This window comes from Vulpes lagopus, chromosome 3 (genome assembly GCF_018345385.1).
Source record: "Vulpes lagopus strain Blue_001 chromosome 3, ASM1834538v1, whole genome shotgun sequence".
Classification (NCBI taxonomy): domain Eukaryota; kingdom Metazoa; phylum Chordata; class Mammalia; order Carnivora; family Canidae; genus Vulpes; species Vulpes lagopus.
The window spans coordinates 97846658-97873887 of NC_054826.1; the positions used below are offsets into that span (position 1 = coordinate 97846658).

General features: G+C 39.4%; 1 protein-coding gene across 11 annotated transcripts in view; it reads left to right on the forward strand.

Annotated features, from left to right (window-relative positions):
• The window catches only part of ZCWPW1 (zinc finger CW-type and PWWP domain containing 1), a 30969-nt gene that overhangs the window by 420 nt on the left and 3319 nt on the right, over nucleotides 1-27230 (forward strand). For 2 of the 11 annotated variants that reach the window (XM_041748295.1, XM_041748294.1), the window contains exons 2-15: nucleotides 208-567; nucleotides 5746-5804; nucleotides 6744-6964; nucleotides 7388-7466; nucleotides 8517-8604; nucleotides 9087-9265; nucleotides 9473-9595; nucleotides 15126-15242; nucleotides 15957-16077; nucleotides 16701-16776; nucleotides 17141-17290; nucleotides 18438-18521; nucleotides 19141-19207; nucleotides 19643-19749. In XM_041748295.1, coding sequence (XP_041604229.1) covers nucleotides 5777-5804; nucleotides 6744-6964; nucleotides 7388-7466; nucleotides 8517-8604; nucleotides 9087-9265; nucleotides 9473-9595; nucleotides 15126-15242; nucleotides 15957-16077; nucleotides 16701-16776; nucleotides 17141-17290; nucleotides 18438-18521; nucleotides 19141-19207; nucleotides 19643-19749 — 1440 coding nt within the window. In that variant the 5' untranslated portion in view covers nucleotides 208-567; nucleotides 5746-5776. The other 9 variants (XM_041748293.1, XM_041748297.1, XM_041748296.1 and 6 more) reach the window with 9 other exon arrangements.

The window sequence follows — 27230 nt, forward strand, 5'->3', positions numbered from 1 at the left end:
CGGCTGGAAGATGGCGGATAGAACAGTTGCGCAAACGCAGAAGCAGTTTCAGCTGCGCATGCGCCCCAGTTTTGGATGCACGCCACTGGGGTGGCAGCGCAGCTAGTGCGTGTCCTCACGCCTTTTCTTTGTGGGGGCGAAAACTGGGTCGAGGTTGGAGGGGTTTGCGGAATTGCTGGAGTGGCTCATTCTGCTCTTTGCCTTTAGGTCCTCCTTGCTCCAGAAGGTAGCTGGCTTTTCTCCGGTTGCAGATGAAAGTGCTAGGCGCTGCCAGTCCTGGTACCCGTCGCCTGAGGAGAAGTTTTCTCTTCTGGACAACCAACTCTTACCCCTCCTAAGAATCTCCACCGCAGACCTACCCTCAGCAAACAAACAAAAGTGACCCAGTATCCTGGCGGCCAATGACGGGCTGAGCAGGATGAGAATACCGGTGCCTCCCCCCGGGGTGGGGGTGCGGTCGGGCCTCTAACGGGAAGTTCTCTCATGGTGGCGGTTCCTGAGGTGGAAGAGAGGCTTGCAGCAACCCCCTGTTTTATCCACTGAGGGGAATCAAGGACTTGGACTCTGGTACCTCCGATCTTAACTACCGTCCTTAAGGGAGAGTTGGTGAGGGAAGAGAGCGGGGAAAATGCGGATCTCCAGAAGTTCTTCCCTCTGGTTTGAAAGGCGGAATTAGGGTTTTTACTGTTCCAGACCATGGCACCTTGTGAAAGGAAATGGTGCAGGGATCTAGGGGTTCGTGGGAATGTGCTTAAGTGAAACCAATACACAAAGGCGAGTTAGTTTGGTAACGAGCACCAGTGGCAGTGTTGCAGCTGGCAGATAAGAGTCAGAATGAAATCAGCCCCCACAAAAGAAAACTTGTATTTTGGTGCTAAGTGGCCATATCTTTGTGCTTCCTTGCCCTCTGAACCGACAAGCTTCAGTTCACCGAAAATATATTGAAGAGATTTGGTACAAGGTTTAGTTCGTAGTTACCACAGTAAATGTTGTTAGATAATGGGCAGTAAAGGGAGCTGGGATCTTGTTTTTACCTTTTATCTTGTGAAATCATGCTTGCTGAGGAAGAAGAAAAAAAAACCCACTATGGTTATTAATGGGGGCATGAAAATAAGCAGGGATCCACATGCCATTAGACATTGATGCCAAAAGGAAATCAGACTCCAAGATGAAAGATTTTAAATATAGTTTTCCAGGCTCATGGAGCCTGCGCAGACTGTGTGTCTGAGAAAAATTCTAAAGGGTTTACTTATATTCTCTTAGACCAAGGATTCCAGGAATAGTATAAAGAGGGAACAATTAGATAGTTAGAAATTTGTGAACACGTTCTAAATGGGAGGGAGGAGGGTTACTGGTTTTTGAAAAATATTGACATGACTGAATTGTTATTTAGCTAGGTCAGTTCTCAAGCTTATTGGTCTCAGAATCCTCCTTACTATACTCTTTAAAAGTTATGAAGGATTCCAAAGATTGGTTTATAGCTATATAACTTTTATATCTTTTGATAGTAACGTAACACATTTAAGTGAATTAATTATACTTAATAATTATATAGATATAAATAAAATTTATATAAAAAATACATTTTCCTAAATGAAAGAAAATTTAGTGTGAAGAATGGTGGTGTTTTACATCTTTGCAAGTCTTTTCATGTCTGGCTTAATAGAAGACAGCTGGATTTTTATGTTTCTGATTTCAATCTGTTTCGATCTTTTGTTTTGGTTAAAGTATATGAGAAAATCCAGCCTAACATCGATAAGTAATTGGAAAGGGGAGGGGACCCCCAGAGGTCTTTGGATCACACTCTAAGAACTGCTGAGGGAGATGATTTCACCTTAAAATCACTGTGGTGATCTTTAGTGTTCTTTTTTTTTTTTTTTTTTAAGGTCTTTATTTGTTCATGAGAGACACACACAGAGAGAGAGGCAGGCTCCATGCAGGGAGCCGGATGTGGGGCTCAATCCTGGGACTCCAGGATCACTCCCTGGGTGGAAGGCAGACACTTAACTGCTGAGCCACCCAGGCATCTCAATCTTTAGTGTTCTAAATGAAAAAAAAAAAAAAAAAAGTATTCTTTTTTGGAACACTTCATTCACCTTCTCTTGGTTCTCTTTATTCCTTATTTCCAAGTTCTTTTTCCCTTTTACACTCTTTCTTATGTTGGGTGGGTAGGATCTGATTTATGGAATTTTCTTTTACTTTCTAACTTAAAGCATTTTTTGATTTTTTTTTGCCTTTCTCATCTGAGGTAAAAACATACAAAACAAAACAACCCCTCAAATGTTATTCCTGGCTCTAGAGCCCCTGGGAATTTAGTAGCTGGTCAGATGAAAGTTGGTGGTATTTTGTGTGTTAACTGGTTTAAAATTTTTTTCTCTCTCTCTGGACTACATTTTAATATTACTGTGGAAGAAGAAAATTCGTCTGAAACAGAGGAGCAGAGACTTGAGTTGTCAGAAAGTGACTTCCTGGCTTTCCCCTTTATATTGATCAGTTTAGACATTTTCTTTAAAAGTGATGTTCTTTACAAACACACTCTAGATTAAGGGGGAATTATATATTACTGCTTATAGATTTACATTTTATTAACAATGATCCACAATTTATCCAGTTGGTTGGGGCGCCAGTAACACATTTTGGCCTAGAGAGGTCAGTATAGGTTTAGGTAATGATTTGAACCTAACTACTAGAAAATTTTGCATTTTTAAGTGGATCAAACACTTTATTTTTTCAAAACACTATTTAAAGAATTTGGAATTTAGGGCAGCCTGGGTGGCTCAGTGGTTTAGCACCACCTTCAGCTCAGGGTGTGATCCTGGAGACCGGGGATTGAGTCCCACTTCAGGCTCCCTGCATGGAGCCTGCTTCTCCCTCTGCCTGTGTCTCTGCCTCTCTCTCTCTCTCTCTCTCTCATGAATAAATAAATAACATCTTTAAAAAAAAGAATTTGGAATTTAGAAAATAATTTTTTTTAAAAGATGTTATTTATTCATGAAAGACACACACACACACACACACACACACACACACACACACACACAGGCAAAGACACAGGCAGAGGGAGAAGCAGGCTGTATGCTGAGAGCCTGAGGGACTCAATCCCCGGACTCCAGGATCACACCGTGAGCCGAAGGCAGGCCCCACCCCAAACCGCTGAGCCACACAGGGATCCCTAGAAAATAACTTTTGAAGTGGTAACATTGTCATGTTATAAAATGCTAGAGATATACAAGGGGGGTACAGTAAAAAGCTGTCTTCTACCCAGCCACCCAGTTCTATTTTGAGACACTTCTGTCAGTTTCTTATATATTCTTCCAGAGATAGTTTATGAATATTCAAGCATAGTATGTAGATACACACTTTTATTTTTTATTTTTTTCTCATACAGTAAATAGACTTAGGGGTTCATGGTGATGATTTAAGATGGGAACAGTGAGAAAATGTGCTCCTTTATATAAAGGAAAAGTAGTCACAGAACTGCACATCTGAATTATTCACATTTACAGAAGTGAGACAAGGAACAAAAAAATACCAAAAGATAATTTGAAAATCCATGCTGTAGACACACTAAGTTAAGCTCCCAATACCTTTTGAATTCATCTTGGGATCTAAAGGGAGGAATTCTATACCCTGAGTAACTGAATGTTCACCATAGTTTGGTCATTTGAGGGTCTTAAAAATTTAAGATCCTTTAAAAGGACATGTATATATCTTATATATAAGATCTATTTTATGCTGCCTTTGGGTATCTTTATAATGGGAGATGACATAGTTGGAAGATTGAGTTTCAGGTCATCTTGGCTCTACCATGTATTAACACTGAGGCTTTGGGCAAATCACTTACTTGCCTTTTGCATATTTTTTTCATCTGTAAAAAGGGAAGCTGCCACTTTATGACCTCTGTAGACCCTCCCAGAGCTACAATGCTTGTTATAATTGTTATAGGAATAAGAATAGCTTACATGCGGTAAGCCAAAAGAACACTGGGTAGAAGGGTTATAAGAAATTTAAACTGATTAAAAAAAAAGGCATTTTCCTTCTAATTGCTGAGTAGAAATAGTACACTGGTGGAAAGTAAATTGGAAAAAAATTTACAAATTATTGCAATGTCATAAGATGATTCTTGGCACTCTGCTAGGCCATAAATACCTTATAGCTGTGTGCAGATGCTAATCTCTTCGGGCCTTTGGTGTGGCTGGGGCCCTCATACTCCCGCCTCTCAGTTTTCTATGGCCGTGAAAAACCTTTTATTCCAGAATACCTGGAAATATAATTTTCTGTGTGTTTTAATGTGTATTTTTAATATATGCTTTCCATGTGTGCTGTAATATTAAAATGGGTTTGAAGCACTGAATTAGACTGTTGGGATATAGCATACCACAGTTAATAGCACAGACTTTAAAATCAGGCAGGTTCAAATCTTGCATCATCATCTATTAATTACCTATTATTATGTTTAAATTCCTCTTACCCTCAACTTTTCCAAGTTTAAAAAAGTAGTGATCTCATAGATTTACTGTGAGAATTAAATTAGATGACATATAAAAGGGTAAAGAATATAGTTGGTGCTCAATAAGTCTCCACTATTATTATTAGTCACAATTTTCATAGTAATAATGAAGCATACTGGTGTAGTGCAGAACATCAGTGAGTAAATAGCTATAGGATATAGAGTGAAGGTAATAGATTCCTATTATTTGCTTCCCTGGGGACCTCTGCTGGTTACCAAATATTTTTGAGCCATGAAGAGAAATTGCTAGAATCCAGCACATTGGAAAATTTTTGGACTAGAAGATCTAAGTAAAGGGAAGATATAGATTACAGTGATGTTAAAAGGGGGGGTTCCCTATGTATAGGGACCTCTGAATTAGGTCAGAGAATTGCCAGATTATTTGTGTTTTAAGTATTTAGGAGAACCTTTTGAGATAAATTTGTCTGGAGAAAACTCTCACTTTTAAATTGTCAGGACTGTTCATACTACTACTACTACTACTACTACTACTACTACTACTACTACTTATACTTACATCTGTTAAAAACAAGACAACAGGCCCAAAATGCAGTTGCTTCTGTTAAGCTCCATGCCACCAAAACAAGACTTAAAGTTTTGACTCTACTAGAAATAGAATCTTGGTTTATAGTCCATCAGGAATCACCTGATCAGCACTATTAGATAATCTGCCTAAAAGACACCTATCATCTCCTACAAGAAAGTAAATTTGCAATAGCTAATTTGCTTTTTTTGCCTAGTGTAACTTTCTTGTTCCTGCTCCTCCTGCTTATAAAAGTCTTTCTGCTCTTTTGAGCTTCTTTGTATCTGCTAGATCAGATGCTGCCTAACTCATGAATCATTGAATAAACTCAGTAAGATCTTCAAAATTTACTCAGTGATTTTTTTTTTAATGCATCACTACCACTACCACTTCCACTATTGATGTATGCCTGCCTTATATTGGACATGAATCTAATCCTTAAAACACTAAGGATTGTTGCTAATCTTTAAAACAGTAACTATCTCTCTGTGTCTCTCATGAATAAATAAAATCTTAAAAAAAACCAAAACAGTAACGCTCATTATCCCCTGGCATGTGATTAGCACTGCTGAGGATATAGAAGTATAGTCAAGAGGGCAGAAAATGTAGTTCAGCAGTCCTAGGCAAAGATCTTGAGCCCAAGATGACAGAGAAGAAAGTTTAACATCATGTTCCATCAGAGTTCTAGCAGTTACTTTCTTTTTTCTAACAGAGGCACAAAGAAAGTGTAGCTTCTGAGCTGAATGATGGCAATGCTGCAGAGTAAAGAAGGTGAGTCAAGAGTGATGGAGGTTCATGTTTTGTACATTTCTCTCATTTTTCCCTTTTTTCTCAGTCCTTGGATGTCTTGATACCCCTCCCACCAAGGGGAAGCTCAGGATATATACATTTTATGTCCACTTTGTTAAAGTTACTACTTTTCTAGAAACTTTGAGCGAAATATATGTGATTTAGAAGTAGTCCAGTCCAGCTCAAGAAATGTACAAGCTCATAGGGAGACAAAAGACATTTATTTTTTATTAAAGATTTATTTATTTATTTATTCTTAGAGACACACACAGAGAGGCAAAGACACAGGCAGAGGGAGAAGCAAGCTCCGTGCAGGAAGCCTGACGTGGGACTCGATCCCGGGTCTCCAGGATTACGCCCTGGGCTGCAGGCGGCGCTAAACCACTGCACCACCGGGGCTGCCCACAAAATACATTTAAATATCTATAACACAACTTGAATGTGGTAATGCCATCAGAGAGGCATGAAGTGTTATGGAAGCTCAGAAGAAAAAATCTATTTATACCTGGGAGGATCAGTATAATTTTCTTTGCACTAGTTCCCCGCCCCCCCCCAATTTTCTAATTTCTCATAAAGTTTTGTTTAAAGTTAAAATGAATGCTTTTCAAGAATTTCCGTTTGAATAACTCATCTTCCTGCATGTTTATATTTGTCACCTTTGAACTATTCAGTAGTTCCTAAACTTGATATCAGAATAATCTAGATGGCTTTGTAAAACAAGTTCCTAGACCTCACTCCCAACTATTTCTTCCAAATCTCAGGGGGTAGGGTGGGTTGGGAGAGGAGAGGCCTAGTAATCTGATTTTGTTGAAAGCTCTCTCCAGATAATTCTGATAGGGCCAGTCAAAGGGCAGGTGCAAACACTTTCTGTGCTAGATTCTATGTTTCATAAATTCTATTTGATAATCAAATTTCTTTCAGAATGTGGGAAGGGGCCAAAGAAAACCTGTACCCCATCTGCACAAAAATTGTATAGCATGATGTGCTATAGCCCTAACTCATCCAAGGAGGAATCCTTGGGGGTCAGTTCCCCAAAGACCAGGTTAAAGAAGAAGGAAGAGAAAACAACCACAGAAAATGGTTCAAGCAGTGGCCAGGAGAATAAAGGAAAGCCTCAAGACAAGCAAGCAGAGAAAGAAAAGGTACTAGTCTCACTGATGGACTCTAGTGGGATAGTTTCTCCTAGACATCCAGTCTAGACTAACAATCTTTTCATGTAGGGGCACTTTCAGGTTTTTAAAAAATTCTTTTCTTGGGGCTTCTATATTCAACTCAAAGAGGTAAAAAAAAAAAAAAAGTTTTGATGAAAGCCTTTAGCTGGAAATAATGGCTGGGTAGGGGTTGAGGTAGGATGGAGGTGAGAGTAAATGTGATCAGAGACTTTATAAATTTTTCTTTGACTCCTTTATTCCCAGAAATAAAGTTTATAGAATCCTTAGGGACATTGACTTTATGCTCACAGCCTGATGAACTACTGGCTCATGTAAAGGAGTCTTCCCTGTCTGGTCAAAGAGGAGACTTGGGGAAAGATGAGTGGTTTTCCTCCCCTGCCCTTATATCTGCAGGAAAAATCAAGTCTCACCAATGCAGAATTTGAGGAGATCGTCCAGATTGTGCTACGGAAGTCCCTCAAGGAGTGCTTGGGTATGGCTTATAGTGAGAGAAGAATTTTAGTTAGACAAACTTTTTTAAAAAAAGATTTTATTTATTTATTCATGAGAGACACACAGAGGCCAGAGACACAGAGGGAGAAGTAGGCTCCTTGCAGGGGGCCTGATACGGGACTCAATCCCTGGACTGGGATCATGCCCTGAGCCAAAGGCAGACACACAACCACTGAGCCACCCAGGTGTCTCTAGTTAGACAAACTGTCATCTGAGGGGTAGAGTAGGTTGATAGCTTTGCCCTTCCCTCCAGTTTCCTAAGTAAGAAAATATTATATGGACTTTAAAATATTTTTAAATAGTTCATCTTCTATCAACAGGACTATAGCTAAACCATCTCAAGCAGGGGATACAAAGCTTTTAGAAAAATGAGTTACATTGACTTCAGAATATAAATACAGTCTCAGATTGTTTTTTAAAATGTAACTTGAATTCATTTTTACATGTTTACAATCTACTTAGAAAAGTTAAATTATATTTCCCAGATTTGAAGAACTTAGTTTCCATCTACCTTGGGTATTTGTTTCCAATACTGTTTTAACATATGCTCAGGGATTTGGCTTTGGGAATACTACAGTATTATATACAGTAGAACTCTATAGTGCAGGCCCTGAGGACTTCACCATATATCTTGAGGAGAAGGGGCATAGTCTGATGTTTTCAGCCATTCTTAGGTGTAGTTCTGTTTCTAGAGAAAGTTTCAGGAACAAATCATATGAAATGTAGTACATAAAATTTCTGATATGTACACAAAATAAAATTGACATTACCTGGATATCCTGGAGCAAGGCAGATCAATCTGGAAAGGCTTGGTGAAAGACATAGATTTGCAGTTTTTCCTGAGAATTTAAAGACTTAAAGTTCTGTGATCTGATGAAACTCCAAAGGTGGGCTCTTCCAGACAACAGGTGGGAGATGTTTTAATGGAAGGCTGCAGCTTAGAAATAATGGAGTTGGTATTTTCTTTAATTGCTTCTCTGCTTATAATATTTTGTTTTGGGAGAGATGGGATCTAGCCTTGATTTTGCAGAGACTTCCTGTGCCCAGCCCATAAGATGCACCCTATTAGACAAGGAACCAGGAATTGCTGCTTCTACTGATAATGATAATGCTGATGGGTGAGTTTATCCCAGTGAGACAAATTGATCACAGGGTGCACTTAGCATTGGTAAATGGTTTTATCTGCCTATCTAGTCATTTTCATATCTCTATAGATTTCTCCCAGCTCAGGAAAGATGCCTGTTTGAATTGGGGAAAAAATAGGCAAGTAGATGGACAAAATTATTCTCCTCCTCCTCCTCCTCCTTCTTCTTCTTCCTTCTTCTTTCTTCTTCTTTCTTCTTCTTCTTCTTTTCTTCTTCTCTTTTTTTAAGTTTTGTTTACTTATTCAGAGAGAGAGAGGCAGAGACACAGGCAGAGGAACAAGCAGGCTCCATGGAGGAAGCCCGACAGGATCACACCCCAGGCCACAAGCGGTGCTAAACCGCTGCGCCACCAGGGCTGCCTGGATTCTTCTGTCTTTTATCTGACTTTTATCCTTGTTTTTTTTTCCCCCAAAAGAAGAGTATGATGAATTGCTCCTTTTTTCTTTTTCATTAAGGAAAAAAAATATTATTTTCAGAGAGAGAGTAATGGTACCTCATATCCTAGAGATTTCAGCCACTCAGGAAGCTGGAGTAACCTCTGTGATAAAGACATCTAAGCCAGGCCAACCAGATCCTGCACCCTCTGAGAAGAAATCCAATAGACCCTTCCTAAGCAAAGGAAAGAAGGGAGCCCGTAAGTATAGTTAGATATACTTTGACATCTGGTTCAAGTACCTATGCCATAAAATTAAGGACTCAGACAGTGGGAAGGCTGAGATTCTTCAGTCCAAGGCTTGAAACTATCAGGCTATAATGCTTCTTCCTGCTTTCACTGGGCCTTACTATCTATAAAGATTCTCTTCATCTCCCTACCCTGCAGTGTTTTGTTTTGTTTTCCCAGAAGATGAGAAAATGGAGAAAACCCAAAGTGGACATGAGCACAGACAGAAAGACCAACTGAAAAAAACAGTTCAGGTTGATTCTCAGATCAGAAACCAGCAAAGAGGAAAAGGAGGTGGTTTTGGTGAGTTCAGCATGATTTGGAAAACTTCCTGGGCTTGAAAATTGGAGATGGGGATGGAGAGAGGCAAGGTTAGGTTGCTTGAGGATATTCTGCGAAGACTGTAGTTTCTCTCTCATGGCTACTTGGCAGGGATATGCTGCTGTAGAAGAGAGAGATTTCATTCATTTAGTTATTCTGGGGTATAGTCCATAGTCGTTGGGTGCTTACTATACACCAGGCATTTTAGGAAGTGCTGAGTAAATGCAGAAGAAATTAATATATGCCTGTTGGAAGGGAAATGGGCTTGTGAGGAAGGCAAACAAGAAAGCTACAAGTCTGGAGTGGATCTGGAAAAGTTTCTAAGAAAATATTCTGTTTGAGCCATATGTCGGAAGTATAATTTAGGCAGGTGAACTGAAGTGGCGATGGGTATCAGAGTGATATTTATTGGCAGAGTTATGGAAGAGAGCTAATGGTTATAGCTTTAGGGGGTGTTGGGGGGCAGGATGTTGTAGGGGGAGATAAAGCTAGAGACATGCAAGGGTCAAATCATAAAGGGCCTTACATGTTAAGCTAAGGGAGTTGAATTTTATTTTTAAAGCTAAAGCGGAACCACTGGCATTAAGGAGGGAAAACTTGGTAAGATTTGTATTTTAGAAAGCTCACTCTGCCACTGGCATTGAAGATGGATTGGTGGGAGCAAGACTAGACCCACAGAAATAGTGATCCAAGCAAGGAAGATAGACAGTAGCAGTGAAGAGGAAGAGACAGATTTGAGATTTTTAGGAGGAAAGATCAGAATATGGTTACTAGTTAGCTCTGAGATGTGAGGAAGAGTGAGGCCTTCAGGATGATCCTGTTTTCTGACCTGAGTGACTGAAAAACCTTCGTTCTAAATGGAGAATATAGAAGCAAGAGCACATTTCAGATGGTGAATTCAGCTTTGGACAAGGTAGGGGGTCTGTGATGAGCTTTAGCATCCAAGAAAGAGATTTGGGCCAGAAATATGGATTTGGGAACCTGGATGAAATTTTCCAAGAGGAAGATGTGGAGTGCAAAGAGAAAAGCAATGAATAGAAAACCCATAATGTTTAGGGGGAACCTAATGTTCAGGGTTGAGCAGAGGAAGAGCTTCACAGGGAGAAAATGAAGAACTAAGAGAAAAATTATAGAGATAGAAGGAGATTTAGGAGAGTATGACATCACAGGTGCCAGGGGAGGAGAGAATTTCAAGAGAGATTTAGCTTTGTCCAGTGCTGCTAGAGAGACATCAAAGAGGATAAAGGTTTGAAAATGCTCAATGATATTATAGTTAGAAGGTTACCAGGGGTTTTGATTAGACCACCCATATGAGCTGGTAAGGGTGAATGGCCAGTTTAGTTGGTTGAAGAATAAGTACTTTTTCAATTAGTTTAGATGTGAGAACCAGGATGGAGAAAGTGATGAATAGAGGGGAGTGGGTGTAGAGTTGAGGGAAGGTTTTTGTTTTTTTAACTTTCTTTTAAAAGAAAAATACTTGGCTTGTGTGTCGTCAGCATATGTATATGCTGAGGGAAATTGTTTATAAAGAAGGAGAGATTGGGGTGCCTGGGTGGCTCAGTCAATTAAATGTCTGTCTCTTGATCTCAGTTCAGATCTTGATCTCAGGGCTGTCATTTCAAGCCTCGTGTTGGGCTCTACTCTGGGCATGGATCCTACTTAAAAGGAAAAAAAGGAGGGATTGAAGGGAATGAGAAGAGAGCTGGAGGGCTTATTCTTAGGAAGGACACTTCAGCATTTGAGATTGGATGGAGGGAAGATAAGCAGGGGTACAGATTTATTTATTCTTTTAACAATAGATATTAATGCTTTATAGTCTATTCTAGGCATCACACTAGGTATTGGAAATAGAGTGGTCGCCAAAATAGATAATCCATCCTTTCGTAGAAGTTACAGTTTTAGTGTATTAGGTAATAAACAAATATAGGCAATAACCATGGTAATTGTGCGAAATTTTAGAATGAGAAATAAAAGAGATCAGACCATATGTTAATATGTTTAAAATTCTGAAAATAAGTACACTTAACAGTCTAGAGGGAAAACGGGCTTACACCAAGAACAGGCTTGTACATACTTGAAAGAAAACTCTAGGCATCACACAAGATAGTCCAAGACAATAAACCACTTCGCATGTTTAATGACATGATAACGTAAGGAGCCAGAGATGTAAGTTTTACTTGGGCAGTTGGGTGGTCTGGGAGGTGGTGTTCCATCTCCCACACCTCTTGGTATTAGGGCAAGGATTGTATTTTCACTGGGAGATAGGAAGTCCACTTCTTAGGCCGTGCTCATTGAGTGGAGTTGTGATTGTGAGGAATGTGTAAGCCTTTGGCTATAAATGAACTGCTCTTCCTGTTTCTTCCAGTTGCCAGGGACAGGAGAGTCGTCCTGGAGTAGGAAGAAGAAATGACAGTATCTGATAAATACAATCAATTTTTGTGAAGTGAGGGAAAAGAATGGAGTGTCATCACAGGAAATAAGGGAGACCTAATCAAGATTGGGCCAGTCAGAGAATGCACCTGTGAGAAGATGGCCTTTAAGCAGAAATCTGAAGGAGGAGCAGAAGTATGAGAAAGAGTTTAGGGAGAGTGCAGTTTGGCATATTGCAGATATTAGAAGGAAGTCATTGTGATTGGAGTTCAGAGAGCAAGGGGAAGTGAGGCAGAGAAGTGGTTCTGGATGAATGTACAAAGTGAGGGTTTTATCCTGAGCACAGTGGGAAGCCACCGATGAGTGTTATCCAGGGGAGCAATGTCATCAAATTAATGTTTTAAAAGACTCCCTTTGGTGATTAATTGGAGAATGAAGTATGTAGGGACAAGAGTAGACAAGTGAGTCCTAGGATTAGGCACTCTGGTGGTTTAGATGAGGATGATGAAAGTGGAGACAGAAGTGGATGGTTTTAAGATATATTTTAGCGGTAACTTGTCAGAACTTGGTAATGAATTGGATATTGGGTGAGAGAGAGGTGAGAGTATGTTAAAGATCATTTGTTTCTGGCTTAAGCAGTTGCTTGGGAGAAGATGGGGAAAAGTGGAGGAAGAACAGATTTGTGGGATAAGATCAAGCATTTATTTGGGTTTGGGCCTGTTAGGTTTAAGATCTTTGTGAGACATCCAAATGATGTCAAAGAGTGAGGTGGCCGTAGGGAATCTGGAGTTCAGAACAAAAGCTAGAAGTATTTATTCATCTGTAGATGGTCAGGTGTAGATAGGTTTCAAACATCTAGCAATGGGTGAGCTCACCTCAGGAGAAAGTATAGCATGGGAGCAAAGGCCTGTGACTGGGCTTTGGGACCCTAACATTTGGAGACTGAGTGGAGAATGAGGAGGGAGCTGCCAGAAAGATAAGGAAAAGGAGAAGGGATCACAGAACCCAAGGAAATGGGTGTCCACTGAGATGTTCTTTGTGTGTATGTGATGTCAGTCTTTATTATCATAGCGCTGTGTTGTGAGCCCTGGTTTTCTGGAGCACATCTTCCTTTCTTCTAAGTTATTTGAAAGGAAGCTTTAAAGAACTCTGTTGCTGTCATTGGAAATTTTATCCCAAGCCACAAATACCTAGTTTTACATCATTAGGATAACTTTTACCCATTCATTTGCTCATGAATATTTATTATTTTCACAATCATTTATTTTATTGATCTGTGTTTACTTGTATGATCCCTGACCCCTTCTCCCACTCTTTTTCTTAGTCTTGCTAGGTTCCCTCTACATCAAAAACTGTTATTGGCAGCTGTCTTCTTGGTTTGGTTTGGCTTTTTTAGATGGTATTGTTTTGTTTTTAATTATAAAGTTTCCAGATTTTATTATCATATCAAAGACATAAGATGCCAGCACATAGTGACCAAAAGAAAACCCAGGTAGGAAGCCAGCACATCTGGTTCCAGCAGACCTGGGTCAGATGGGCCAGTGCCGAGTCCTGCCACCACTGTTCATGTCCATTGGCCTAGAGGCAGGGCTGGCTTGGTGGACACCCTCACAGGAGGCCAGTGCCTGAGTCAGGTCCACAGGGGCTCTCTGTTGATAGCCTAGTTGCCCCTGCTTCTAACTCTGAATCTTAGTCTTTCTGTTTGGTCCTTGCTCAACTTTCTCTGGCTGCTGAAGCAGAAGATACAGATCCGTTTGGGCTGGGCTTTCTTGCTGTTGTAGGATGAGGGTGGTGACCCCTGGTGGGGGGCGTGGGTACTGCCTGAGCACGCAGTTTAGAAGAAGCCAGGCCCCAGGTGGCATGGCTGCCCATCACTGCATGCCTCACCTACTAGCAGCACTGGAGACACAGGTTTCAGTGGCCCACAGTGACTGCTGTGGTACCACACGCACCTGTGCTTCCCAGGCTCTGCAGCTGTCTTTTCAGACTAATATATCATTCCCAACCAGTACTTTTTTCTTCAAAATAGGAAAATTCAGAACATGATACCATAGTATGAGCTACTTTGAAAGGACCCAAGTATAAGCCAACTGCTTCGCTGAGGGCTGATTTCAGGGGGATAGAGGGCATCCCTTATATTCATGCCTGAAGGGTAAAATTGACAGTGGGCAAGTGAACTTACTGAACCTCAAGGGAGGAAGGGTTTTTACAGAAAGGAAGAGCGTAGTGGTCTGGAAGTGGTGATGAGTAAGGATGATGCTGACCCCAGTCTCTGGCCTGGGGTATGAGAGAGGGAACAGAGTCCACTTAGAGGGCTGTGGGTGGGGCGGGGTAAGATCAGTTTGGGGCAGTGTCATTAGTGCATCACCAGGTTTCAAAAAGGAGATGGATGTTTAGACAAGAAATTGAAAATATGTGGACTTTTTGTTGTTCTTGTCTAGAATTCCAAAGAACATAGTGGAAGGATTTAGGACGGAGAGAGGAGAGCCTGTGAGAGGCATTGGGTCAACTTAACAGATGTTGGGATAAAGAAAGGTGGGGATAAGGGTTTGGAAGGTAATGGATAAATGAATGCTTAGCCTTTGAGCAAGGCCTGAAGTAAATAGTTGGTTAAGTTGATAGACATCTGTGTTTTTTGGAAGGGGGTAAACTTAGGGCTGTTGGTCCCAAAGACTGCAACTTAGCATTTTGGTGACAGGTAAATCAGCTGGTATTCAGATAGGAACTCTGGATGTTGTACACAAAAGAGATACTGGTTAGCCCTCCAGAAGAACTTTCCAGTAGTAACAGGCCAGCAGAGAACGAGGCACTTGCCAGAAAGATGGTGGCCAAACTTTTCAAGAACTGTCAATACAGGAAATACTCTTTTTTCCCCCCTAGGGGAAGGAGAGATGATAGTATGGCATAGGAGAAAGATTGAGATGTGAGACCTGGGGTCCAAGTTCAGCTCTGCCACCAATTTAGACTGATATTCAGCAAGCCAGTTATCTTCTCTGACCTTAGCTTTCCCATTTATAAATCTAGGATTAGACCAGTTGGTCCTTAAGTCTATGTGACTTTGGAGGGTATACACTGATTTTATTTGGACTGAAGAAGGAAGGGCATATTTTTGTTTCATTGCAGTTTTTTTTTCTTCTCATAGGCCAATGTCTTGTTTGGGTCCAGTGCTCCTCCCCAAACTGTGAGAAGTGGAGGCGGCTTTGTGGAAACATTGACCCTTCAGTACTTCCAGATGACTGGTCTTGTGATCAGAATACAGGTAGAAAGGACTGGAGATTTTTCTTCTTTTTATTCTATAATGGTTCTTCCTTTCTTTTTCTGTATGTATCCCTTAGATTAAATATGTCATAAATGTAGTTATAACTCCAGGGGTCCTTGTAGTGTTTGGGAGAGGGAAAGGGACCATCATATCACATCAAGGTAAATCTGGCATAATGGGCTAGAAGAAGACACCTTGAAGAGTTATGTTGTGTGAAGGCCCTGGGATCTAAACATAGATTCTGAGTGAAGTCCACCTTCTTCAGCATTAGTCTGATACAGTTGGTCCTGATTAGATTGTTTGATAAGAAGGGATATAGGATATATGAAGAGAAAACAGGTGAGAGAGAGCCTAGAGAATGTTTGAAACCGTTTGGAAGAGATTATGATGGTATAGCCCAACCCAATTATTTTTTTAGATAACAGAGTCTCAGAGGAATTGCTGTCCTGGTGTTATGTAGATGGAAGCAGGGTCAGATAATGTGGGATATAGGCAGAAGTTTGGAATCTCTTTCTGTAAAGTACGAGGAGGTAGCACTCCTGCTCTTGCTGTAGCTGTGCTTCCTCCATGGGTCTTTGTTCTTCCTCTATGACTGTCTCCCAGGTGCCCTTTTGGTCCTACCTCTTGCATATTCTTGTCCTCTCTTCTGCCCTCATCCAGATGTTTACCTAGTGAGGTTCTTTCCTTCCCTTCATTCCTTCTCTCTTTTGCCAGACTTGAAGTATAATCACTGTGACATCCCAGAGGAGTCCTGGACAGGGCGTGAGAGTGATGTGGCCTATGCTTCCTACATTCCAGGATCCATCATCTGGGCCAAGCAATATGGTTACCCCTGGTAGGGCACCATGGTATAGTCAGAGCATCCTTCATGAACTTGGAAGTGGTAGATTAAAGCAGAGAGGGAAGGAAATGGAAAGCATTTATAATGGAAATAGTACCTGCTTTAGAAAGAACATGGGGTGAGGGAAAAGATAAAGTACTGAGCTTGGAGGCTTTGAAAGAACACATTTTCTAGAGGTTTCACAGTAGAGGTGGTATCTCCCTGGGAAAAAAGTTCTGACAATTCTACCCTCTGTGAGTAGAAAAAGGAAGGTGGCTTTTAAGGCATTTTTAAAATATTGAGATATGAGAGATATATGAAGTAGAACGAAGAAGGGTCGGATAGTTTTTTCTTTGGAGATGTCCCTAGTCAGAAGATTTTTTCTCAGGGTTGATGGAAGGCCTACCAGGGGTAAAATATTCTTACTAGGAAGATTTTGAGTTTCTTTGTACACTGATAGAAGTCATTTTAGTCATTTGGTAGGACTGCTGGGGCGACGGCAGGGGGACACATCTATCTTTGAGATCCTTTGTTTGCAAAACATATTGCCCCTTTCTGTACATGTGTATTGATGAATTTGTGTTATGTTCATATATACCCTTCCTCTTCTGTCCCTTAAACCTGTCTGTCTTCCCCAGGTGGCCAGGCATGGTAGAATCTGATCCTGACCTGGGGGAATATTTTCTTTTTGCTTCTCATCTTGATTCCCTGCCGGTAAGTTTTCCTACATCAGGGTTGGTTCAGGCCAAAGTGGATGAACAAATCCATCCTAACAGGTGTGCAGGGTTAGAAACAGATATAGCCAGCAGGTATGAGCAGAAACAGACACTTTTAGCTAGAGTGACAAACACAGAAATAAATACCCACATATAGAAACAAACTTGTATCTAATTAAATATTTAATCATCACTAGGACATTTATAGTTCTGATAAATATGCTTTGGTTAGGATTCCTGAGATCAGGATGGAAGAATAGTGGGCTGAGATGGGGTAGCTGGGTCAGGTTTACGACATCACATGAGGCCCAACACCTCCTTCCCTGTAAATCCTCAGTTCTTTCCCCATCTTTTCTGGCTAGAGGGTCAAAGCAAGGAGAAGGACAAGAGGCCATTTTTTATTTCAGTCTAAATACCATGTGACATTTTTTGGAGAAACAGTCTCTCGTGCTTGGATCCCAGTCAACATGCTAAAGAACTTCCAGGAACTGTCCCTGGAGCTAGCTGGAGTGGTAAGCAATCCTTGGGGGTCAGTTGTAATACAGGGAACCTAAAAACTAAATCTGCCCTTTATCAAACCTGATTTTCTTCCAGGGGAAGCTGTGATGAGAGAAAGTCCCATATCGGACCAAGTGACCAAGGGTGAGGTTATTCATGAGGGAGTCTTCTTTCTACCAGGATTGCAGCAGGATAATGATTTTTCTTAATCTCTTTCCTTGCTTGCAGGTAGAGAGTCTTCCTAAAGACTACAGTTTTTGGGATCCCTGGGTGGCGCAGTGGTTTGGCGCTTGCCTTTGGCCCAGGGCGCGATCCTGGAGACCCGGGATCGAATCCCACATCAGGCTCCCGGTGCATGGAGCCTGCTTCTCCCTCTGCCTATGTCTCTGCCTCTCTCTCTCTCTCTCTGTGTGACTATCATAAATAAATAAAAATTAAAAAAAAAAAGACTACAGTTTTCTAAAGTTTAGCAAAGGCAGGTGTGGCAGAAATGAGGGCACATATTAATCAGGTTTTCTCAGTCTTGGTACCATTGACATTCTTTGTTGTGGAAGGCTGTCCTGTGTATTTTAGCATGTTAAGCACAGCATGCCTGGGCTCACCTGACATCTGGCCAGGCCAGGGGGTGCTATTGTCCTTGGTTTCAGTTGTGACAACCAAAAAAATTATCTCTGGACATTGCCAAATACCTTCTGGGAGGCAAAACCTCCCCTGGTTGAGAACCACTGAATGAACTAATAATCACTGCCTATAATCACTTTGGGTTCAACCAGCCTTAGAAATGAGCAGAGACCCAGCAGCTCTGAGGCCTTCAAAAATCAGGCTGTATAAAATCAAGCAGCTGTATCTGAAGAAACTAGTGAGAAGCTTAAAAGTGGAATCATTTGACTCCTAAAATCTTGCCTCTCCATATTTCCATGGGATTCACTTTGGTGAGGACATCAAAATGTTGGTTGACAGTATTGCTAGGGGTTGGTAACAGGTTTGTCATGGGGGATAAGAGAGATTATGTCTCTAAAATCAAAAGATTAAGAATGGGAGTATCTTATTAATATCAGGAACCAGAAATAAATGTAGTTAAAGATCATGTCTGGTGAGTAACTCTATGTTGGAGTCACTTCTTTAATATTTATCATTGATTCTAATCTTCCTCTATTTCAGAAAAAGTGCAGGAACAAGGACTGCAACCAGAAACTGGGGGCAGCCCTGATGATGGCTCAAGAGGCAGAACAGATCAGTATTCAGGTAGGAGAGTGTTCAGGCCACACACCTGCTCCTCTTTGGGACTTTGGACACAAAGAAAAGCATATAGTCTCTACTACAGAAAAGTGGCTTGTCCTTCCCCATCATCCAGTCTTTGTCTTAGAATTAGTCTTTTCTTCCCAGGCCAGATTCCCTTGACTCCTTAAATCATTTATTCTTTTCCCTACCCTTGGACAAATGGGATCTTCTCTCATCCTACATAGAAACAGTTTGTAGCAGGTGGCATCCTACCTCCCAATTTAACTTTAGATGTCAGATGTATGTGTCTTAACCTCTATTTTATGCAGGTAAGTGTTTACTCTCAAATTCTGCCTTGGGGGGTATGGTAGAGAATGACAAACTGAATTATAAGTAAACTGGAAAAAGATATAATCTGTGGCATCTAATTATAAAACATAAATATATTATATATATAATATAAAGATAATATGTATTATAATAGTTAATCTTCACACAAATTGTGATAAACAGAACATGAAATTTCAAGTAAAAATGGCATGGAATATGAATATAAAGTCCATAACTAAAGTCTTGAAGACAGAAGGCAAAAGTCATCCCTTGGACAGTAGTGGATGATGCTTTTGTTTCTTGGTTCCCTTAGGAACGGGTTAACTTGTTTGGTTTCCGGAGCCGATACAATGGATCTGACAGTAGTGGGGAAGGAAAAGGTAGGATCAGTAGGAAGATGAGGACTAGAGAGTGTGGTAAAACGACATAGAGAGGGAGGTCCTTCCTGAGGGCAGCAACTGAACCTTTATTTTATATTCATTGTTATCTCATAATTCTGGATTTTCTAATAGGAGGACCTTCATGAATGCCATTGACCAAGTGTCCAGGGTGGATGGATGGATAGATGGATAGATGGATGGAGGAAGAAAGGAATGGAGAGAAAAGGAGGATGGGGAGGGAGTGTGCATGTTGACAAGTGGTGAGACTTTGGAAAAAACTGAAGCCATGTTAATCTAGGGCCAGTTTTATGGAGAAAATGCCACTGGGACATGAAAGGCAGAGTTAGAAGACTGCTTCTCTGGGATCAGTGCCATTAACTCATCATCTAATTTATTGTGTAAATTCTTTAACGTTTCCTTCCAATTCCTTTCTAGACTTAATGCTTTCTAGGGCTAACAGCCCAGACTCCTGCTTAGAGAAAGAAGAGGAAGAGTCAGAGTTGGAGGAGGAGGGGTTGGAGGAGGAAGAAGAAGAGAAAAAAGTAAGATTGATCTTGGGGATTGCTTTTAGGAGATTCCTGTAGGATGTCTGGTTGGCATGGATTTATAACTAGGGAAGCATCCAGGCCTGCCTCAGGGTGGGTCTTATGTCTTAGGGGTCTCCAGGGAAGGAGACTCTCCTCTTTCCTCAGTTATTTTCTCTAGTATCTCACATTTCTAGGAACTTATTTCTTATTATCATCTCAGTTCCTAATGTAGTCTTTGATTCTTACTGTAGTAATTTCAGAGAATAGCAGGTTGCCTCTCTTCACTCTTGGTCCTCCCCTGTGTGGACACTTAACCTTACATGTCTTAATATTCATTCACATGTCTCCTTAGGCTCTTTTCAAGCATATGAAATATAGATTTAAAAACATTTTTTAGAGATTTATGTATTTGAGAGAAAGAGAGAGTGTGAGGGAGGGAAGGGAGAGGGAGAGAGAATCCTAAGCTGACTCCACTCTGAGTGTGGAGCCTGATGTGGGGTTTGATCTCATGACCCTGAGATCATGACCTGAGCTGAAACCAAGAGTTGGATGCTTTAACCAACTGAGCCAACCAACTCAGGTGCCCCAGCCTGAAATACAATTTAAAAAAAAACACTTGGGATCCCTGGGTGGCGCAGCGGTTCGGCGCCTGCCTTTGGCCGGGGGCACGATCCTGGAGACCCGGGATCGAATCCCACATCAGGCTCCCGGTGCATGGAGCCTGCTTCTCCCTCTGCCTGTGTCTCTGCCTCTCTCTCTCTCTCTCTGTGACTATCATAAATAATAAAAAAAAAAAAAAAATTAAAACTTTAAAAAAATAAAAAATAAAAAAAAAACACTTAAAGACTTTTTTTTTTTTTAATTTTTATTTATTTATTTATGATAGTCATACAGAGAGAGAGAGAGAGAGAGAGGCAGAGACACAGGCAGAGGGAGAAGCAGGCTCCATGCCCTGGGAGCCTGATGTGGGATTCGATCCCGGGTCTCCAGGATCGCGCCCTGGGCCAGAGGCGGGCGCCAAACCGCTGCGCCACCCAGGGATCCCACTTAAAGACTTTTTTAAAGAGTGGTTGTAGGTTCACAGCCAAATGGAGAGAAAAGTAGAGAGTTCCTGTATCCCACCTGTCTCTACACATGCATAGCCTTTCGCATTATCAACACCCACACCGGAGTGCTGTATTTGTTTATAGTTGATGAACCTACATTGGCACATTGTAATTATGTAAAGTCCATTGTTTACATTAGGGTTCATTCTTGGAGTTATATTCTGTTGGTTTGCACAAACAGAACAATATGTATACATCATTATAGGATCATACAAAGTATTCTCACTGCACTAAAAATCCTGTGTGCTCTACCTATTCACCCCCTCCTCAAAACCCCTGACCACCCCTGAGCTTTTTTTTTTTTTTAGGATTTTAATTATTTATTTATTTGAGAGACAGTGAGTCTCATTGTGCACATGCACATGAGCAGGAGGAGGGGCAGAGGGAGAAGCAGACTCCCCACTGAGCAGGGAGCCAAACATGGGGCTTGATCCCAGGACTCTGGAATCATGGCCTGAGCTGAAGGCAGATCTTTAACTGACTGAGCCACCCAGGTGCCCCAACAACCTCTGATCTTTTTATTGTCTCAATAGTTTTTCCTTCTCCAGAACATCATATAATTGGAATCATGTGGTGTGTACCCTATTCAGACTGGCTTCTAAGAAGTATGCATTTAAGTTTCCTTCATGTCTTTTGTTTGGAATTGCATGGGTTTATAGCTTGTATCTTTTTTTCCTCTGAATTTTTCCATTTCCTGGATGTGCCAAGTTTATTTATCCATTCACTTACTGAAGGATATCTTGGTTGCTTTCAAATTTGGACAATTATGAATAAAGCTGCTATGAACAGCTGCATACAGGTTTTTGTGAGAACATAAGTTTTCAACTCCTTTGGGTAAATACCAAGGAACTTGATTGCTGGATTTTATGGTAAGAGCATGTTTAGTTTTCTAAAAAATATTTTTATTTATTTATTCATCAGAGATACAGAGAGGGAGGCAGAGACATAGGCAGAGGGAGAAGCAGGCTGCATGCAGGGCACCTGATGTGGGACTTGATCCCAGGACTTCAGGATCACGACCTGAACCAAAGGCAAGCGCTCAACTGCTGAGCCACCCAGGCTTCCCGAGCATGTTTAATTTTGTAAGAGAATACCAAACTGTCTCCCACAGTGGCTATACCATTTTGCATTCCCATCAGCACTGAATGAGATTTCCTGTCATTCCACATCCTTGCTAGTATTTGGTGTTGTTAATGTTCTAGATTTTAGCCATTCTAATAGGTGTGCAGTGGTATTTTATTGTTGTTTTAATTTGCATTTCTCTGATAACATATGATCTAGAGCATCTTTTCATATTTCTATTGGCGATCTGTATACTTCTTTGGTGATGTGCCCATTAAAGTGTTTGGTCCATTTATTTAATTGGGTTGTTTATTGTCTTCTTTTTGAGTTTTATGAGTTCTTTGTATTTAGGTAACAGTCCTCTGGCTGATATGTCTTTTACAGGTATTTTCTCCCAGTCTGTGGCTGATTTTCTCATTCTCTTGACATTGTCTTTTGTAGAACGGAAGTTTTTAATTTTAATGAAGTCAGTCTATTAATTGTTCTTTCATGGATCATGCCTTTGGTGTTGTATATAAAAAGTCATTGCCATATTCAAGGTTATCTATGTTTTCTCCTATGTTATCTTCTAGGAGTTTTATCATTTTACTTTTGTAAAATTATAATAAATTCTGAGTTAATTTTTGTGAAGGGTGTAAGGTTTATGTCTAGGTTCATTTTTTGGCATGTGGATGACCAGTTGTTCCAGCATATTTGTTGAAAAGACTGTCATTGCCTTTGCTCTTTTGTCAAAGATCAGCTGACTATTTTTATGTGGGTCTGTTTTTGGGCTCTCTATTCTATCCTATTGACCTACTAGTTCTTTTGCCAATTCCACACTGTCTTGATTACCATAGCTTTATAGTAAGTCTTAAAGTTGGCTAGGGTCAGTCCTCCAGCTTTGTCCTTCTTCAGTATTGTGTTGGCTATTCTCGATCTTTTGCCTTTCCATGTAACTGTAGAATCAGTTTGTTGATCTCTACAACATAACCTGCTTAGATTTTGTTTGGAATTGCATTGACTCTGTATCAAGCTGGGAAAAACTAACTGTTGACAATATTTAGTCTTTCTATCCACAAACATGGATTATCTATTTAGTTCTTCGATTTTATTCAACAGAGTTTTTGTAGTTTTACTCATATAGATCTTATAGATATTTTGTTATATTTATATGTAAGTATTTAAATGTTATGATGCTACTCTAAATGATATTGTGCTTTAAATACCAAATTCCACTTGTTCATTGCTGGTGTATAAGAAAGTGATTGGCTTTTACATATGAACCTGTATCCTGCAACTTTGCTATAAATGTTTATTAGTTGTGGACTTTTTGTTGATTCTCTTGGATTTTTTATATAGATGATTATGTTATCTACAAAGACAGTTTTACAGTTGACCCTTGAATGGGGTTGAACTATGTGAGTCCACGTATATGTGGATTTTCCCCCATAAATTTAGTTCAGTACTGTAAATATATTTTCTCTTTCTTATGATTTTAATATTTTCTTTTCTCTACTTTTATTGTAAGAATACAGTATATAATGCATATAATGTATAAAATACATGTGAATCATCTGTGTTATTGGTAAGGATTCCAGTCAACAGTAGGCTATTAGTAGTTAAATTTTGAGGAAGTCGAAAGTAATACACAGATTTTCCACTGTGTGAGGGGTCAGCACCTCTAACTCCAGCATTGTTTAAGGGTCTATATTTATTTTTTCCTCCTATCTATACCTTTATTTCTTTTTGTCTTACTGCATTAGCTAGAACTTCCAATATGATGTTGAAAAGGAGTGATAAGAAGGGATATCCTTGCCTTGTTCCTGATCTTAGGGGAAAGGCTTCTAGTTTCTCAACATTAAGTATGATACTAGTATAAGTTGTTTGTAAATGTTCTTTGTCAAGTTGAGGAGGTTACTTTCTATTCCTACTTTATTTAAACTTTTGACTGTGAACAGCAATTGGATAGTTTGTCAAGTGCTTTTTCTATATCTATTTTTATGATCATGTGATTTTTCTGTTTTAGGCTATTGATGTGATAGATTATATTAGTTATTATTTTCAAATGCCAAACTGGTCTTGTATGCCTTGAATAAATCCCACCTGGTCATGGTGTATAATTCTGTTTATACATTGTTGGATTTAATTTACTAATATTTTGTTGAGGACTTTTACATCTCTTTTCATAAGAGATATTTATCTGTAGTTTTCTTGTAATATCTTTGTCTGATTTTAGTATTCAGGTAATGGTGGTCTCAGAATGAGTTAGAAAGTATTCTCTCTGCTTCTTTTCTCTGAAAGAGATTATAGAGAATAGGTATCACTTCTTCTCTAAATGTTTGGTAGAATTCACCAGTGAACCCATGGGCCTGGTGCTTTCTGTCTTGGAATGTTGGCTGTTACTGATTCAACTTCATTAATAGATATAGATCTATTCAGATTGTGTGAGTTTAGATAGGTTATATCTTTTAAGGAATTGGTCTATTTCCTCTTGGTTAACAAATTTGTTTGCATAGAATTATTCATAATATTCCTTTATTATCCTTTTAATGTTCATGGACTCTGTAGTATATTTTCTGATATTAGTAATTTGTTTCCTCCCTCTGTTTTCTTAGCTTGGCTAAAGGCTTATCAATTTATTTATCTTTTCAAAGAACTAGTTTTTTTGTTCCATCGATTTTTATCTACTAATTACCTGTTCTCATAATCTCATCAATTTCTGTTCCAATTCTTATTATTTCTTTTCTTCAGCTCACTTTGGATTTAACTCACTTTTCTTTTTCTAGTTTCCCAAGGTTGAAACTTAGACTATTGATTTTAGTTCTTTCTTCTTTTCTAATATATGTGCTGATTTTAGGTCTTTCTTCTTCTCTAATATATGTGTTCAGTGCTAAATTTCCCTCTAAATACTGCTTTTCCTGTATCCCACAAATTCTGATAAATTGTGTTTTCCTTTTCATTTAGTTCATATTTTAAATTTCTTTTAGCTCAATATTTAAAAATTTCTCTTGAGATTTCTTCTTTGACCCTTGGGTTATTTAGAAGTGTGTTATTTAATCTCCATGTATTTGGGGACTTTTTTGGTTATCTTTCTGTTACTGATTTCTAGTTTAACTCCATTGTGGTGTGGGAGCAGATGCTGTATGATTTCTATTCTTTTAAATATGTTAAGTTTTGTTTTATGGCTCAGAATGTGATCAGTCTTGGTGAATGCTTGATATGGGCTTGAGACGAATATGAATTCTGCTGTTGTTGAATACAATGAAGTAATTTGTAGATGTCACTTATATCCATTGACTGATGATATTATTGAATTCAACTATGTCCTTCCTGATATTCTACCTGTATCCGTGGATCTATCCATTTTTGATAGAATAGTGTTGAAGTCTCCAACTATGATAGTGGATTCAGTTATTTCTTTTTGCAGTTCTCTCATTTTTTTTGCCTTATGTAGTTTGGTGCTCAGTTTTTAGGCTCCCTTTAAGGATTGTATGTGTTCTTGGATTGATCCCTTTATCATTACATAGTGCTGTTCCTTATCCCTGATAACTTTCCTTGCCTTGAAGTCTGCTCTGTTTGAAATGAACATAGGTACTCCTGTTTTCTTTTGATTGATGTTAGCATGGTGTATTTTTCTATTTACTTTTATAATATATATATATATATATATATATATATATATATATATCTTTATGTTTAAAGTAGACTTCTTGTAGACAACATGTAGTTTGGTCTTGTTTTTTAATACCACTTTAACAATCTGTGTCTTATAATTGGTGCATTTAGGCCATTATAAATAGTTATAATAACTATAATAACTACTATAAAAAGTAGTTATTAATATAGTCGGGTTAATATCTACAATATTTGTTACTGTTTTCTATTTGTTGCCCTTGTTATTTTTCTTCCTATTTTTGTTTTCTACTCTTTTTATGCCCTAAGTGTTCTTTTTAAAATATTTTAAGTAATCTCTACCCAATATGGGGCTCAAACTTACAACCCCGAGATCAAGAGTCTTATGTTCTACCAATGAGCCAGGCAGGCACCCCTCAAGTGGTTTTCTGTTTTGTTTTTAGTGAGAGAGAAAGCATGTGTGTAGGGAGGGGCAGAGGGAGAGGGAGAGAGGATCTTAAGCAGGTTGCATATTCGGAGTGGAGCCAGACTTGGGGCTTGGTCTCACAACCTTGAGATCATGACCTGGGCCAAAGCCAAGAATTGAATGCTTAACCAACTGAACCACCCAGGTGCCCTCCCCACTCTGCAACTGTTTTTAACTGAGCATTTTATATTTTATTTACACAGTTTTTAACTGAACTATCTTCTCCCCTTCCTTAGCGTTTCTGGTAAGGTGTTCTTTTCCTTTGGCCTCTTCCAGGATTTTTTCTTTCTTTTTTTTTTTTTCCTTTTTAAAAAAGGTCATTAAATTCCAGGTAGTTAACATACAGTATATATTAATTTCAAATGTATAATCTAGTGACTCAGCACTTCCATACATCATCCGATGCTCATCACAAGTGCTCTCCTTAATTCTCAGGGCTTTTTGATTTTCTGTAGCTCAAAAATATCTTTTAAGGAATTGCCTTATTTGGAAATTACATGTGGTTATTTGGAATTTATCCTTTTTGGTGTTCTCTGAGCTTCCTAAATCTGTGGTTTGGTATCTCACATGAATTTGAAAAACTTCTCAGTCATTATTATTTTCAGTATTTCTTGGGTTTCTTTTTTCCTTCTCTTTCTGGTATTCCCATTGTGCATATGTTACACATTTTATAGTTGTTCCATAGTTCTTGGATATATTGCTCTTTTTTTTTTTCCTTTGGTCTTTGTTCCCTTTGTTTTTCAGCTTCAAAGGTTTATGTTGAGATATCCTCATGCTCAGAGATTCTTTCCTCATCTGTGTTTAGTTTACTAATAAGCCCATCAAAGCATTTTCTTCATTTCTATTACTGTGTTTTTGATCTGTAGCACTTCCTTTTGATTCTTTCTTAGGATTTTCATCCTTTTGCTTACATTGCCTGTCTGTTTTTGCATGCCACTTTATCCATTATAGCCCTTTGCATATTAATCATATTTGATTTCAGTTTCCAGTCTAACTCCATGCCATGTTTGGTTTTGATATTTGTTCAGATTGTGTTTTTTGCCTTTTGATATGCCTTGTGGTTTTTTTCTTGATTGCCAGACACAGTGTATCAGGTAAAATTGAAATTTTGCCTTTATTTTTATTTTTTTAAGATTTACTTATTTATTTTGGGGTGGGGAGGAGAGAGAACATGAATGGGGGGAGGGGCAGGGGCAGAGAGAGAGAATCTTAAGCAGACTCCTCACTGAGCATGAAGACTGACTTGGGCT